This window comes from Heterocephalus glaber, unplaced genomic scaffold (genome assembly GCF_053883595.1).
Source record: "Heterocephalus glaber isolate CG9 unplaced genomic scaffold, H.glaber_assembly_v1.0 deba00000281, whole genome shotgun sequence".
NCBI lineage: Eukaryota > Metazoa > Chordata > Mammalia > Rodentia > Bathyergidae > Heterocephalus > Heterocephalus glaber.
In genome coordinates, this window is record NW_028258139.1 from 4,833,328 (window position 1) to 4,851,133 (window position 17,806).

Below are 17,806 nucleotides of genomic sequence, written 5' to 3' on the forward strand. Positions count from 1 at the left end.
GGGTAAAGTCAAGAAGGGAAAGGAAAAATGCTGAGAAATCAAAAAAATGGAAATAAAGTCTTTGTAAATAGGAAAGGGTGGAGGGGGTGAAGGGAGGGCTAGGAATGGGGAAAAAATAAGAACCAAGATGCATCATTTAAAGGTACAATTCCCAATGATAAATGTAATTGTGTTGTATACCTACAATGTACCAATAAAAGAATTTAATAAAAAATAAATAAAAAAAAAGAAAATGGCCAGAGAGATGCTGGTGTGTTCTAAATGAGGGGCTATTATAAGGGGAATTAATTCCAATGTGTCTTTTATTATAATAATGTTTTCTAATTCACACATATTCTGTACTTTTTTTATCATACCTCATATAAAAATTATCCTCAAAGATAAAAAAGGAACAAAAAAGCCAGTAATTTTGTAGAATTTACTGAAAAAATACATTAATGAATTTTATATATTAAACTAATAAGTAATATACACATGATAGAGTATACAAAATTAAAACAATAATAAAAGTATATATATAAATCAAACATAGGGACAATTAAATAATAAAATGCTTTATACATTTAAAAACTTTTCATTAATACATGTTTGGATTACATAATGATAATGCTTAATTATTATAAAAAGTAAGAAGATGAGAGAGAATATAAAAACAAATGGATTGAAATATAGGTTTTTTTCCTTGATATAAGACTCTCAATCAAGAATAAAAACAAGCAACAATAAATCAATTACAAAATGAATAAAAGATAGAGATATTTCTCCAAAGTGAGTGGAAGTACTGGTGACAAATATGTACATGAAGAGATATTCAGCATCACACACACCTATCAGAATGATACAATAAAGGGAGCAACCACAGCAATGCTAGCAAAAATGTGAGAGGCTGGATCACTCATACAGTTCTCCTTGGTGGGAATATAAAATTAAATGATCATTCTGGAAAACAATTTGCCTGTTTCTTAAAAAGAATAACTATGGTAATATACTACAACCCAATAATTGCACTCTTGATCATTTAGTCTAAGAAATAAAAATGAAACCGAGGTTGAAAGATTAGGATATATAAAGCTAGACTGTTTCTCTGGTTTCTTTTCATGATGCAAGCGAGACTGTTCACCTCGAGGCCTGGGCCAACCAGATTTCAAAGGAAACATTTTCAATTTTCAACTTTGTTTTTCTAGGCCCACTGTGGGCCAAAGCCTGATGGAATCCACACATGCACATTTCTTAGCGTTTGTTCTGTCCCTTCTTAAAGTTGTGCTCCTGTGTGCTAAAGAGAGAGGAATAGCTGCCCTTCCAATTTGGTCAGTTTAAAAAGAAAAAAAAAAACATTTCCCCCTATTTTTATGGGCTGTTCTCATACTTTTGATAGGGGATAAATGAATCCAAATAGAGCTGAGATTCAGCCCTCTGCCCCACCTCCCCATAACAATAGCTTACAACTAAATAGATAACAATGAACACCAATTCAAGAAAAAGAGACATATGCAAATGTATCAGAGGATGAGAAGCCCTAATAGATATATATCACCTAGCTGTAATATATAGAATGCGGCACTTAAAAGGACAACATTCTTCCTTTTTCAGTGCACATGGGAAGTTTCCCCAAGTAGTTCATATGGTGGATAAAATCAAGCCTTAACCACTGTCAAAGAATTAAAATCATCTAGCAGGAAATTTTACTAGAAAACAACAAAAGTGATCATTAAAATCCCGAAATCTTTTAAAATTTTGCGGTACAATTTAAATAATGTATAGTTCAAAGGGGTAAGAAAAATGAGAAAATACCATTAAATAAAAGACAAGACATACATATCGGTACTGTGGATATTTAATGCTGACTAAGAAAGAGTAGCATCAGCCTTCCAAGGTACTCCAGAATGCAACAAGGACTTAGCAAGACTGAAGGACACTAGTTAGCAAGACAGACTCCATATTGCTGCTTGACCCACCCGCCTGCCCTTTAGATGAACTCAGAAGGAGGAAGCTTAGAAACCTCCTCCCTTTAGAAAGTCTCTTTAGAAACAACAATTAATCAACTGTTGTTTTACAAATGTTCTAACGGCAGGACGTTCTGCTTCTGTACATTTTGCTTGCTTTACTAGTTCTAGCCCAAAGGGGGGTGTCTAGAAACTGCTGGCCTCAAAGGTGTATAAAATATGTTAATTTCCCCCCAGTTGAGGCTCGAGTCCGATGCTCAGCTCAGGTTCCAGCCAGTAATAAACTCCTGTGTGGATTTAATATTGGTCTCTGGTTGGTTCTCTCTCACTGGGTGCAACATTCTCGGAGGCCCCAGCAAGATAGCCAGCTGCTGTGGAGCTTATTATCTTGGAGCCATTGTTTCTTTTTAGGAGAGACCAGGATTGGACATCGGAGGTGTTTGGCCCCTCTGGACACCGGTCTGTGGAAGGAGAGGCCACCCTGATGGTATTCTGGGGCTCTGGGTAGACTGGTCCCAGTTGGGCCTTATTGCCGATCAACCGACCCACAGGAGTTTATCGGGGAAGCCTCTAGAGGTAAGAATCGAATGATTCTTAGTGCACTGTGGGTAGGTAGGAGGAAGCCGGACGCAGCACAGGTTCCCCTATCTAGAGTCTCTTCGTGAGGGCAAGCAGACTCACTGGGTCAGAGCCCTCAGAAGAGCGACTCCCTGGGTGGGGTCTGAATCCATTCATCCCCAGAGGTTTATGTGGCCAAAGTCTGTTTTTTGTCTGTTTATTGTTGTCTGTCTGTCTGCTTGCTTTGTGTGCCTTTTGTGTTTTCACAGGCTAAAATTATGGGTTCCTCAAAGTCCACAGAAGGAACTCCACTTGATTGTGTTTTGGATAACTTCAAAAAAATGTATTCCACAGACAGAGATGAATATGGCATGAAATTTCCTAAAGGCAAATTGTGAACTCTGTGTCAATCAGAATGGCCAAGTTTCAGAGTCAGTTGGCCCCTGGTAGGAACTTATTCTGTGCACATTGCTCGAAAGGTTTGGAATGTGGTCACGGGAGTCGGGCCCCCACAGGTCCCAATCGACCTTTGGCACTTGATCGGGACAGGACTATGGTCCATCAGCCCCATCTTCCTCCTCCCTTTTTCCTTTAAAACAGACAGAGCCCGGGGGAGGACTGATTTATGTCCCTTTTACAACTAGTGATCTTTACAATTGGAAACATCAAAATCCCCCCTTCTCTGAAAAATCCTCAGGCATTAATCTCTTCTTGAGCCTGATTTTCATACCCATCAGCCAACCTGGGATGACTGCCAGCAGCTTTTACAGATCCTGTTCACCACTGAGGAATGGGACTGCATTTATCAACAGACAGTCAAAGAGGCCCTGGGGCCAAACCCCGGCATCACTCCTGGAACTCCGGGGCATTCAGCCAAGGCTGAAACAGTAGTTCCATCGTGACACCCTGAATGGGACCCCAATGATGAGGATGTTAAGAGGAGCCTGGGGACCTACTGCCAGCACTTATTAGGGAGACTCTGGGCAGCTGCCAGAAAGCCCACTAATTTAAGTAAAGTAAGTGACGTTCACCAGGGAAAAACGGAGTCTCTGGCTGCATTTTTGGAGAGACTCTTGGAAGCCTATAGAGTTTTCACTCCTATTGACACAGAGGAGGCCAAAAATGCAGCAGATTTAAATCTGGCCTTTGTTTCCCGGTCCACCCCAGGCATTAAAAAAATTACAGAAATTGGAGGGATTTGAGGGAAAGAATAGGACTAAACTCCTGAACATAGCCCAGAAAGTTTATGATAACTGTGATGGCCCCGAGGAAGTCCTAGTCAAAAAACTGGGGAAAGTCACTATTGCTGCACTCTAGGCATGAGAGACAGTCCCTCCAGACAGAAAAGGAGAAAGCGCCTTTTTGGCTTTAAAGGAAGCCTTAGTGTCAGCACCAGCCCTGGCCCTACCTGATGTCACCAAGCCCTTTCGGTTGTCTGTGGTTGAAGGAGGGGGCATAGCCAAAGGAGTGCCAGCCCAGGCATTAGGGCCTTGAAACAGACCTGTGGCCTACTGTCTAAAAGACTTGATCCTGTGGCAAGTGGATGGTCTACCTATTTGAAGGCAGTTGCAGCCAATGCCTTCCTGGTCAAAGAGGCAGATAAGCTCAGCCTGGGATGGGACCTGGTCATCACTGCACCCCATGTGGTGGAGACGTTGCTGAGAGGAGCCCCAGAATGATGGCTCTCCAATGCCTGCCTGACTCAGTACCAGGCCCTGTTGGTGGATACTCCATGCATCAAATTCACCCAAGAAATGACCCTCAATCTGGCCACCTTACTCCCAGACTCTGACTCATACATATGCGCCTCCATGACTGTCTGGACACTCTGAAAACTTCCACCACCAACCACCCAGACCTGACTGATGTTGCCCTGCAAAGCCCAGATGAGACCTTCTTCACTGATGGAAACAGCTTCGTGGAAGACTGAGTCAGGTATGTGGGGGTGGCCGTAGTCAGTCCAGAAAAACAGGTACATTGGACAGAGGCACTAAGCCAAAAGACTTCAATGCAGAGGGCTGAACTAATAGCCTTAACTTAAGCCCTGTTAGGTCAAGACAAGGCTGTAGACATCTACAGCTGGTATGCATTCACCACTGCCCATGTGCATGGTGATATCTACAGACAGAGAGAGCTATTGACATTAGAAGAGAAAACTATCAAAAAAAAATTTTGGCCTTACTGGAGGCAATTTAGAAACCCATGGTGTTGGCCATTATTCATTACAAAAGCTACCAAAAAAGAGACAGCTTTGAAGCCCACGGTAACTGAGAGGCTGATGATGTGGCCTGACAAGTGGCCAGAGAATCAGTGGGGCCAATAGACATTCTGCCTATCCAACCCTTTGGTTACCTGCCAGAAAGACCCACATATACCCTGGAAAAAAAAAAAAGAAAATAACCAAAAGCGAGGGGGTACAAAATTGGACTCAGGCTGGTGGAAAGGAACAAACAAACAAATTTGTCTCCTCCAAGCCCTGGGGCAACAACTTGTTCATCAGTTAGATCACTTAACTCATCTGGGAAAATCAAAGTTGAAAAGACTAATGTGGTCTAAGTTTTCAATCCCAGGACTGACCTCTATGGTCCAGGACTGACCTCTATGGTCCAGGACATCAGTTCCAGGTGTCAGGTGTGTACACAGTTAAACTCCAAGGAGAGACCAAGGAACACAGGTAATCGACTATGGGGAACAGAGCCAGGGGAACGTTGGGAACTTGATTTCACCTAAATAAAATCCAGCAATAGGTTCAAATATTTACTGGTATTGGTTGACACCTACTCAGGTTGGGTAAAAGCTTTCCCCACTTGTGGAAAATCAGCCAACATAGTAACTAAGGTTTTGCTCCAGGAGACAGTTCCCCGATTTGGCATCCCTCATTACCTGGGGTCTAACAATGGGCCTGCCTTCATGGCATAGACATCCAAATTCTTGGATAGGGCACTACATAGTGATTGGAAGTTATACTGTGCCTATTGCCCACAAAGTTCAGGGCAAGTGGAAAGGATGGATAGGACCCTGAAAGAAACCCTGACTAAATATGTTCTAGAAACTGGTGGTAGGTGGCCCGATCTGCTTCCTCTAGCCTTGTTGAGAGTTAGAAGTACCCCATATGTTGACAAGTTTACCCCTTTTGAAATCCTTTATGGGAGGCCGCTGCCACTCCTCCCTAAGTTAAACCTTGAACAGATAACAGAGAGTTCTCGTGTCTTTTTACTTCAGTCTCTTCAAGCCTTACAGATTCTTCAGAGTGAGATCCAGGCTACAAAACAACAGGCTCAAGAAAAAAAAAAAAAACCTTTGCGATGTTCCAGCCCCATGGTTTCAAGCCAGGAGACCTGGTCCTGATATGCTTGGTTTGCTTGCACCGAGGACTTAACTAAATACATTCCCAAATCAGTCTTGGCTACCCAATCTGCCACTTTATTTTGTGTCACTGTGTTTGTTGTTCCACAAGTCTTGTATTGTAATAAAAAAGGGGGCCTCGAACATCTGGGATTAACCACTAAACACTATAGGAGTAAATGGGCTGCCCTCGTTTTAGTGCCCATTCTGGTCGGATTAGGAATAGCTGGGTCAGTGACTATTGGAACTTCCTCCCTGATCCTTCAGGACACAAATTTTAAAGCCCTAAGCCACCAAGTAGCCAGAGATTTGGGTCACCTGAAAGACTCGATCTCCAGATTAAAAAAACATGTTGATTCCCTAGCTAAAATGGTCCTGCAAAATCAAAGGGGACTTGACCTCCTGTTCATAAAACAAGGAGGGTTATGTGTAGCCCTAGAAAAAAAACACCTGTTGCTTCTATGCTAATCAGTCTGGTGTCATTAGAGATACCTTAGCTGTGGTCAGGGAAAATTTAAAGACTAAATATGCTCAACAAAAGGATCAAAATTGGTTTCAAAATCTATTTCACTGGTCCCCATGGTTAACTACCCTACTTTCTGCTGTAGCAGGCCCCTTAGTTATCTTACTTCTGCTTTTGCTCATGGGACCTTACATTATAACTGCTCTGACTAAATATGTTAGACACAGGGTTGATACAGGTAAACTAATGGTGTTGAGACAAAATTATGAGGTTTTAGAAGATGTTTTAGAGGAAAAATCTGAAAAATAAATACAGAAATCAAAGATTTGATTAAGTTACAAGAACCAGTGGGGAATGAAGGACCCTAGTTAGCAAGACAGACTCCATATTGCTGCTGAAAGACCCACCTGCCTGCCCTTTAGATGAACTCAGAAGTAGGAAGCTTAGAAACCTCCTCTCCTTAGAATCCCTTAGAAACAATAATTAATCAACTATTGTTTTACAAATGTTCTAACAGCAGGATGTTCTGCTTCTGTACATTTTGCTTGCTTTACTAGTTCTAGCCCAAAGGGGGAGTCTAGAAACTGCTGGCCTCGAAGGTGTATAAAATATGTTAATTTCCCCCCAGTTGAGGCTGGAGTCCGATGTTTGGAACAGTCCCGGGCGCTAATAAACTCCTGTGTGGATTTAATATCGGTCTCTGGTTGGTTCTCTCTCACTGGGTGCAACAAAGACCAGTATTGGAAGTCTGCAAGGGTAAGAGAAGGGCTGATTGCTAGGCACCTCAGTGAGGACTGACAAGATGGCAGTATACAAGACGTGTATCCTAGGCAGGGTGCCCTGGAAGCTCCAACCCAGAAAAGCAACAGCGTCACAAATAGCAGCTCAAAATAAGGACTGGGAAATGCATTAACTAAAACCAGAAACCCTTGGTCAATCCCTACCACAATCCAGTCACATTCCCAACAGACAAAACCACTGTTCCTCCCCAAGGTCTCAGCAGGGATGCACAGGCACCTTATTTTGAACCAAGCCTCTGATTCCCCCTGGTGGTTGGAAGAGCTAAGTAGAAATGGATACAATGCAGTTCTTCACAGAAAAGTTTCCTAACCCTTGAAACTTGTTTCAAGAAATTCTAAAAACAAAACTTCAAACTAAGGAATTCAAGGAATACAAACAATAAAGATAAAAAGCAAAAAGTAGTGATCATTTTAGATTTCGACATGAAAAAGAGGACATCACTGGGTGATTGTACACTTATTTTAAAGATAATAAGATGAACAATTGAATGAATATGAATCTTGCGATTTAAACAAGCAAAAATTCCTTGAGAAAAAAATCCGCACCAAAGCTAACACAAGAAGAAATATAAATACAGTAAATACACGAATAAATCTGCATCGTTACACACACTGAATTCATTAGCATCGTTAGATGGAACTTGGATTATTGTTTTTGTCACAGGGCTCTTACATGTTTTACTGTGCTATTCTTTGAAGCGGTCCTTCCTGCTCTCAGAAACATGCTGCAGTGAGCAAGACAGGGCACATTACTTCCAGGTTTGAGTAGGGTCCAGCCCAGGCCGAGGCTGCAGAGGGAGCACACTCACCGGCTCAGGTCGGTCCCAGCCAAGTACTGTGAGAAGCGCGAATGCAGCAGCGGGATGAGCCTGAGGTCGCACCATCGCTTCTCCCACCGCAGGCCTGGGGAGGTCGGCCAGGAGGAGCACGACAGCGTGTCCTGCAAGGAACACGCACATTCAGCCCTTCTTACCCTTTCTGTCACAAACCCTCCTCCTTTGGAGAGATATTATTTTTTACCCCTATAGGTCAGAACACCGTTAGAGACTTACAGGCGTTTAACTCGTTATGAGGAAAAACCCACACTGACCCTGACATTGTATGTGTTGATTTCACTGCTAATGTCCTTCTGTGAGCAGGCCAGGGAGGATTCATTCCGAGGCAGAGCACCAGTGAGGATGCAGGGGAAACAATGAGGTGAAGAGAATGGGATAAAAAGAAAAGAAGGATGGCTGAACTGGACTCATTCAAGAAGGAGAGAGAGAAAGCAAAACTAACTGCAGTGAACCAGTAAGCAAAAATAAAAATCAGCTGTAGTTCATTCAAAGAAGCAGCATTTTCTGAGTACCTGTGAAGTGCTAAGCACCATTAAAAGTACTTATTATTTATCAGTTCCTGGCAAATATTTTTAAATGAATTGCCATTCCTATAAGACAGCTTTCAGAACACTGCCTGGGGAAGTCTGTGCTCGATGTTTGAAGTTCGTGTTTATAAAGGGTTATACATTATTTTCTTATATTGTTTCATATCTTACAAGGCAACTACTGTTGGTGTTAAATTACATGTATGTTCATCGTTGTTAGGAGTTTGTTTCTCTTGCTCAAATATTGAGGACACGTATCTTTAAAAAAAATGAGCTTTTTCACATGATGTTTTATTCCAGCTTCATTGTTGAAATGTTTCTGTAGCAGTAGACAGGTTGTAAGTCTGTCATGGTTCAGCTTCACAAGAGAACTGTTGACTTTGTTTCCTCTCTGTTTACTGATTTTTAAAGATGGTGTTAAGAAGACTTCATTTTAATCCACATTTGAAACTTTGTTGTCAAAATATTATTAAGTAGTACCTCCAGTATCTATTTAAGTGGGTTAGGAAGAAAATGGTTAAAATGTACCAAGTCCATGAAATAGTGTGAAATATTTGGAAAGTTGGACTAAGAGCACCAAAGAAGGGCCCTGCTTGTGACTCATTGAGCACAGGTCCTTTGGCGAGAGACCACTCTTCCCTATGCTTATCTGCTGGTTACAAAGACTCAAAGCAAAGTTTCACATTGGTCTTTCGAATGCCCTCGTGTAAGCTGTGACAGTTGTCAGTGTGTGATGTGAGGTTAGTGTTTAGATCAGTTGTCATGAGTGGTTAGCTCTTCATGGTGCATGTGGTAGATGACAGTAGGTAATGTGGCATCTTTTCTTCATTGTTGATGACATAGGTGGTCAGCATGTGACATGGGGATGGTTGGGTAGCAGTGTAACAAAGTGGTGAGACCATCCAGGTTTGAACCCCAATTCTTCAATTGATGAGTCCATTAACCTACAGTCAAGTTATTTCAAGTTACTGTGTCTTGCTGTATCTATTTTCAAAGTGGGAATAATAATAGCAGTGACTAGTAAGATTATAATCTGAAATAAATGAGGAAATGCTTACAATATACTCAACACTGAGCTTCATGGTATTTTCAATATCTCAAAAAACTGTAATGGAAATGTTACATTTACTAATAACAGCAGAAAAGATGGAAACATCACTTGATAGGAGGAAGTAAACACTGACTATGTAACATATTTAACAATAATAAGTTTGAAAAATGGACAAAACTATTTTAAACATGAACTTCCAGGAAGGAAATCCTTACTCATTCTAGCAGTATTGGGACTACTACTGCTTATAATCTTTAGCTATACTAACTTGCTTATAATGCATTACTTAAACCCCTCACAAAAATATATCATTTTGCATAGGGAAAAACCAACAGCTGTTTTGCAGAAGCAAGGAGATATGACTTCCATTTTCTCCAAGAAGGGACAGAAGGAAAAAAAGCTGTGAGGCAAATCAAATCGATTCCTGTGAGGGAATAGCCACATGTCAGTCTTCCTACTGGCCTTGTGTCAGATGTCATGGGTGGGCAGCCCATGATGTAGGGTCAGCTCTTTGTTTTAGTTGGAATAGTTGTGCAATACATGATGTACCTTATAGCACAGCCCAGCCCAATGCACACCTGAAACTCATGCCCAGGACAATGTACGCATGCTCATTCCTGGAGGTTCTGCAGCAAAACCACGGAGACATCCAACCAGCTAAGGGTAGCTCTAATATTCACTCAAACCAACCTGCCTCTGATTCTGCAACCAAAACTGTATTATAGCACATAATTTAACATTCAAAATCAGAGCTGAAATGAGAGACTAATTCAGATTTTTCAGTTAAGTATTTAATATTTTTGATGCATAAGTTTTGGCAAATTACTTAGTTAAAGATGGTTTCTCATGTCTTACAAAAGATAAGAATTAGTCAGGTTCCATGAATAAAAAATATAATAGACACAGATAATCAAACTGAGAATAAGGACAATCACCAATAGGTAGGTATGACATTTCAAAAATAATATCGATAGATGTCATAGATTGGTAGATATGAAAATACTTAGGCCCTTTGATATTTATTTTTAACAGCTTGATTTGATGTTTTTATGCATCAATGTTGTAAATGTGTCACTTTCTTTTATGCTTCCTCCTCAATAGAAATATGAAATAGATATAATCGGCTATTGAAATAATCTGGCTTGATACATTTTATATTATAGAGCAGTTATTTAGAGTGAATTACCTAATATCCTTTAAAGGTTATTTATACTGATTTATATTAATTATAAAAACAAATAAAAATTTGCTTTCTGGCCTTTTTTATAATACTGTAGTTGTTTAGAATTGTATAAAAGATAATCTGGAAATGGAACCATCTTATGATTTTGAAAATTATAATAATTTTTTAAGAAAATTACAATGTCAATAATATTGTTTCCTAAAATTGTTAATGGTGTGACTGAAAAGTTTTAGGGACTTTTGCATACCGCTTGTTTGAAAATAGACTGTCCCTAAACTTAACACAAGCCACACAAAAACCTCAAGAATTGCCATTTTACCAAAATAGAACTGGATGCAGGGCAAAACGCTGATCCAGATTTTATTCAGAACTTGGCATACAAAGTATTTCGTAGAAGTAAACAACAAAATAAAATGTTTTTCAGAAATTGGTTGACTGATCATCTGAATTAGAGTCTCCAAAACAATTCCCTTTACTGTATGTCAGAGGAAGCAGATTCAGTGGGTCTGAGCTGGAGCATCCAGTGTTTGTGCCCTGGTTGTCAAAAACAGGTAACTCTTGTACTCCCTAAAATTGCCAACCTCCAGTCCTTAGAAGGAATGGAATATATTTTTATGTGGAATGGTAAAGTGATTCTAATATATTTTAAGGCTTTTTTTTTCTCTGAAACTCAAAATGCTTCCATAAAATATATTAAGGATGTTTCAAAAAACCAAAACTGTCCCTACTAACTCAAATTTCACATTAGAGTATAATTAAAACACAGGTATTAAAAATGGAGTTTGTGCAACTTTTGCTTTTATATACTCTATACTTTTAATTTACAACCTTTCCTAAAGTAAAAATGGAATTCTTAGGCCCAGAACAGAATTTTGGATTAGATATTCTGTGGAGTCCAATGTTTGTTTTAGGGAGATCAAGCGTCTGTAATTAGCAAATCTTCTGTGGAAAATATTCTTCATAATGCACACATTCTTCCAAGTGCCCACTGTTCATTGATATTTCAGAAAAAAAACATGACTTTATCCTCTCTTAATTTTGTACATGATGTATCATGTACAGGTGTAAATTCCCTATGATGAGTGTTATCATTATGGATATCTAAAATGTATCAATAAACATTTTGCTTCATAATACATTTTGTAAATCTCTGAGTAAAGTTATTCTCTCTCCTCCACTTCTACATCAAAGCTTATTCAAGATAAAAATGGGGTAGCATGACTATATAAATAGGCATGATCTGATTGAGATCAAAGATGAATATTCTCTTGTGATCAGCAGAACATACATTTGGTATGTACACTCAACTTTTTTGTTTTTCTTTTTGTTTAGTACAGGACCCTTCATATTGAGCAATATCAGCCCTTTTTATTTTTTTATTTTCTTATTTTGAGACAGGTTTTCACTAAGCCTCTAACTTGCGAAGGCTGGAGTTGAACTTGGGATTCTCCTGCCCCAGCCTCTCAAGGTGCTCATAATACAGGTATATATCACCACTCCTGTTGTAGTCTCTAAACTTCTTGAATTGAACTATGTCTGGTTTTCATATTGTCTGTAACCACCGTCTGCTATTTAAATGCTGATGGCCATTGATTTATTAAAATTACTCTTATGGATTTGTCTATAGATTTAGATATTTAATTTTGGGGGTCAGGATTCATAATTAATTGATTCTCAAGATACCTAGAAAAGTTTTTCCATATAGTAAATTCTTACCAAAACACATCCAATTCATATTCATTGAACTAATAAATGTACCTTATTTGAATTTATATGTCTCAATTCTTATCCTCTAAAATATTGTAAGTACCTTTCATTTCCATACACTGAAACATCTTCAGCACTGTCAGAAGAAAGTTCAATCTTAATTCTAAAAAGGAGGACAAAATATGCCTCTTGGAAATGGATAAACGTAGCTCCAGTTTGAAAAAAATATGGTGTTTTGAATTTTATACAACTGGATACATTTGGAACAATCGTGCTATAAAATTAGTTTTTCTTGGTCTAAATATGGCATTCTATAGGATGAAATTATTCTATAGTTTTGTGTGTGTATGACAGTAAAATGAATTAAAAGCAAGCCAGGATGATTTCATCCCTTTTATTCTGACTTCTCTGCTTTTTATTATAGAGTTCAAATCATACTGGATAAGATCTAGATTAAGAATAACACCAACCAGCTTTCTTCCACTCTGACATAAATTTGCTCTTTTTTTGTTTGAGGAACACAGCTGAGATGGCGATGTTTGTGTGAATGACATGGAAATTTGTCAGAAGAAGCCTGCAGACTGAAGGAGGCCAGGCTGAAGAGACCAACACTCTGGGTAAAGATGCAGCTTCCTGAAGGAAGCCCTAGGCTCATCAGCAGATGACCTGGAGAGATCAACTACTGTCCTCCCACAGCCAAGGCACACTACACATTTGGTGGGAAGTTCAGCAGCCTCAGACCTGGCAAAAAAGCTTCATAAAAAGGGGAAGGAGGATGTGAATAAGGGTATTAACATTCACAGCATCTGGCGCTGGTGCACCAGTAGGGGAGAGGGGAGTGGAAAGGACATCTAAAGCATAAAGGGCATCTATGTACAAGGTGAGCAAAGCAATTATGAAAGATAACAGATTAAAGTAAATGGCTTTGGAGTTCTAGTTCAGGAAAAGAGCACTTGCCATCATGCACAAGGCCCTGGATTTAATGCCTTGCATGGAAAAAAAAAAAAAAAAAGGCTGGTCAATGTAAGAAGTCTCTGGAATTGTGGAATTTGCTGACAGAACTGTTAATACTTATATTCTTTCTCATTAGGAAACTAAGGCTTAACATGACTCATATCTTGCCAGCTTCAGAAGATCAGTGTTTTAAATATTATTATGAGACAGTTATTCCTCTGATACATAAAATTTAAAAGATTAGATGAAATATATCTAGATGTGGTTGGTTTTATAAAATGTCTTTACATTTCTATCAATAACCTTTGATTTCACCAAATGTTCTTCTCTATAAGGAAAAAAAGCAAACAACTTGAGGACCTAAGGTACTCAACTAGGGCACAGTGCTAGCTCAAGGATGTTTAAAAGGAGACTTTTGAAATAAAACACCATATTTAGGTCAAGAATTTCAAATGGTGTATTAGTCATAAAAGTCAGAAGAAACTGTAAGCTTTGCACATTTTAATACATGGAACAGAAAAATAAAACTCTCCTTAAGGTCAGCTGTGCTACTCTTCATGTTTGAGAGCAGAGTGGACCATTGCTAGATCTACATAAACAAAAAGAATTCTTTTCATCTTTAAAATGTGTGCATTTCAGACATAATTATAGGAGAAATACCTATTTATCCCAATATACAAGTGGAAAATAAACATTAAAAATTGTTTTAAATGTCTGTAAAACAACATGTTAATTTTATATTCTATGAAATATATATATATATATATCATTTAACAGTTACCACATTTCACAATAATGAGTAGATAAGATTTTCTCAATTTGTAGCAATTCCCTGGTATGCATAGATTGCTAACAAATCATAACAAATGATAGCTACTTTTATCTAAATAAAAAATGATAAAAATTGTGTCAAATAAGGTAGAGCATGAAATTACATATAAATGGAATGTTCTAAAATGATTGTGTGATATTATTTATAACTTCTTCAAATTAAAAGTATCTATAGCTTATAAAAGGGTTAATGTGGACAGACCTCAAAGAGAAAAATAAAATAAAAATAACAAGTCACTATTTTTTCCTTCAGGCTTATTTTACTGCTTAAATGACAAAGCACTTGTTGATTTTCATGGCTAGCAGACACATTAGAATAAATACAGTAGCAGTTTTTACAAACTATAAATACACCTCTATATAACTTCATAGCTTTTCATTGTGTTATCTCCTTATTAATCAGAACTATGCCTGGGACATCTTACTGTGTTGTTGGGATGATAGTTAAGATGCAAGCCACTGTCACAAAGAGGGGAGGAGGTGCCACTGCTCTGGTCACTTGGAGCACCTGGGGGAGACAAAACCCCAACATCCCTCAGTTAGAATTCCATGCTGTTCTAGGGCCACCCAGTCCACATTAAACGCTCACACTCATAGCAAGTACATCAAGGTCTAAAATAAAATTGGAATTCACTAATACTAAAGCCAGAGATTTACAAGTGAGCTAAGCAATTGCAGGTTTTATGGCGCAAAAAAAGACACATATTTATCATAGATTTTAAGAACATTAAGGATATATCTAAGAAAATACACAACATAGGAAGCATTATTTTATTACTTTATCCAAAGTAGCCTACACTTATACATCATACTGATAATAGTGCATGATTTTGTTTGTCAAAAATTTCCATTTTATATCATGTTTTATCTTACCGGCAAATTCTGTATTCAGAAACCATAATTTTCCATGACAAAAAAACATTTTACATGTGCTCTGTCTTACAGGTGCTCTTGTTATATATTCCAATACTCTCATTGAAGCTATCCACTTTTGTAAAAGGGTAATGACAAAATTTTATATTTTGTGCTCATGAGAAACTTAGTAATTTTTTTTCTTTTTTTCTTTGGTACCGGGGATCAAACTTAGGACCTTGCACTTGCAAGGGAGGCAGCGGCAGAACCACTGAGCTAAATCTCCGGCCCAGTAATATGTTTGTTTAAAACAAGTACTGTCTGTCCTACCAATCTGTAACTTTCTAAGATGTCACAATTTAGTTTTACCATTAAGATTATACTACATATTTCTTGATTTCTGATTCTTTCATTTTTATAAGACTATTAGTTTGGAGCCAGTAATATTGAAATATTGATCTGTTCATGTAAATGGCTCCTAATTACTACTTTAAATATCATTCATAAATTCAAACACCCTGTATAATAGGTAAGTAACAAGCATAACACATGTGGTCAAAACTTAAAGTTTTTAATTTCCTTTCTCATTATCCTAAGACTGTTTAAGCTTCCTGCTACTGAGAACCAGAGGATAAGCAGTTTTATTATACCAACTTAGTTAGTTCTTTCACATTTTATACTTAAATATTTAAAATTATTGGAATTTATCTTCATTTCTCTTTTATTTCTCTTTCATCTCTCTATTATTTAATATACTTATATGTCATTTAAATTTCATCAAGTTTACTTTTTTTTTTTTTTGTACTGGGAATCAAACTCAGGACCTTACAAAATTTCACCCATTTTAAACTGAACAAATTCTCTAAATATATATTGTCATGATTGAGTAAATATTAAATATATAAGTGTGTAAATGAAAATAAAGTAGGCATATATTTAATAATCTATGCTTCAATTTAAGAAGTTAACAATAGAAGAGAAAAACAAACAGAAATACAGAGAAAACTGAAGTAATAAAAAAATAGTGATCTATGCATTCTTTGCTAAAATCTCACAATATTTATTTTAAAGATATTCATTATGCTACAACTGAACACATACAACTCAATGAAATCAGAAGAGCAATTCATAAGCAACAGAAAGATATCAATAAAGAGGTAGGAAAAAAGTACCAAACAGAAATTCTATAGCTAAAAAATAAAATAAGTATATTGACTATTCATTACAGGAGTTCAAAAGCAGATTAATCAAATGAAAGAAAAAATTCAGTAAACTTAAAGGCTTGGAATTCAAAATCATTAATACAGAGGAGGAAAAGAGCAAAGAAATGTGAAGAAAATCTGAGAGTAATGAGATACCATAAAGAAATATATGCATTATGGTGCTCAAAAATCTTCCAACTCTGAGAAAGAAAATGACATTTATTTCAAAAAACAAAAACAAAACAAAAAACCTTAACTTGGATGAACCCAGTCAAATTGTCAAAAGTCAGTCTTAGCCAAATATAGAAACTTGATGCAAGAGAGATACCATCAGAAAGGGTGTATAGGCCCCAGTCAGAGGCCCACCTGGACAACAGTGCAGCATGGGGATCCAGAAGGTCACCATTATGAGCACAGGAATTGGCACAGTGGTGAGCAGTAGAAAGAAGGCCTCTCTGAGGTTTTTTGAGAATTAAAGACCACTGGGAGAGCAAAGAGTCAGCTCAATAAATACAGTGGGTGGTGAGTTGTTAGGGTCAACAGATCCTACTGGAATCAGACTTGTTGCAGAGGAAAGGGAGATCAAACCTGCAGTAGTTCAGAGTAGTGGAGAGTTCAAACCCAAAGGAGGTCAGGGAGCTCAATTTCACCCTTGCAGCCAGAAATCAGCCTGACTTGAGCAAACTATGGCTGGCTCACTGAGATCAGTTGACACAGATCTGTACACTACCCACTTTGTCCACCGGGAACAGCAGAGACATCCTTTGAAGGGGACTTCTTTTTTCTTTTCTATTCTCCTTCTTCATTTCTCACTTTTCTTATTACTGTTTTTGTCCTGTTTTTACTCAGCTGTTCTTATTTTTAAAGGAGTGAGGATACAATTTTTGGTTTTTCTGTGGCTGTCAGTTTGTTCTTTTCTTGTTTCTGTTCCTTCCTTCTCTCTTTTCCTTCTGTCTTCACCAGTTTCCCAAAGTTCACATGATCTTCCTGTGTCCTTTAACCTTACTTCTAATCTTTTCCTCTCCTTCGATTTCTCTACCCTTCCAACACCTTCCAAAGGCCCCCTAAGAGCAAATTTGCTATACTGAAGGGCTCATTTACTGCATATATATTTCTGGTTGGTTCTAAATTTTGATATATAACCACAAGTCAGGTTCATGTGATTAAAAGTGGTAGATTAATAGGTAGCAAAATTTGTCATTTTCTAGGCTGTGTTTGATGGTACTGTTGATGCTGATGGTATTACTTTGGCCACTGTGATGTGATTATTCTAGTAAGTTGTCCTTGCTGGTATACCAAGAATGAGATTACATAAGGGCCATTACAGACTCAAAACCCAGAGGCCAACTAAACCTGGAAGATAATCCATGAAGTAACCATTCCCTAAGGGTTCTAAATACTGGTAATAAAAATACTTGTAATAAGCATTTTACAAGCAGCAACCCAGGAATTAAATCAAAAGCATCATCAACAACAACAAAAAAACAGAAATGAGAAGACACCTAAACAAGACTCAAAACCAGACTTTCAGATCACCAAAGGTCATTCCAAGGG

General features: G+C 38.0%; 1 protein-coding gene across 12 annotated transcripts in view; it reads right to left on the reverse strand.

Moving 5' to 3' along the window:
• The window catches only part of Sntg1 (syntrophin gamma 1), an 835,631-nt gene that overhangs the window by 213,612 nt on the left and 604,213 nt on the right, over window positions 1–17,806 (reverse strand). For all 12 annotated transcript variants that reach the window (XM_021248956.2, XM_087185779.1, XM_087185795.1 and 9 more), the window contains 2 exons: window positions 14,624–14,706; window positions 7,919–8,049 (listed from right to left, as the gene is read on the reverse strand). In XM_021248956.2, coding sequence (XP_021104615.1) covers window positions 7,919–8,049; window positions 14,624–14,706 — 214 coding nt within the window. The remainder of the gene's footprint in view (window positions 1–7,918; window positions 8,050–14,623; window positions 14,707–17,806) is intronic.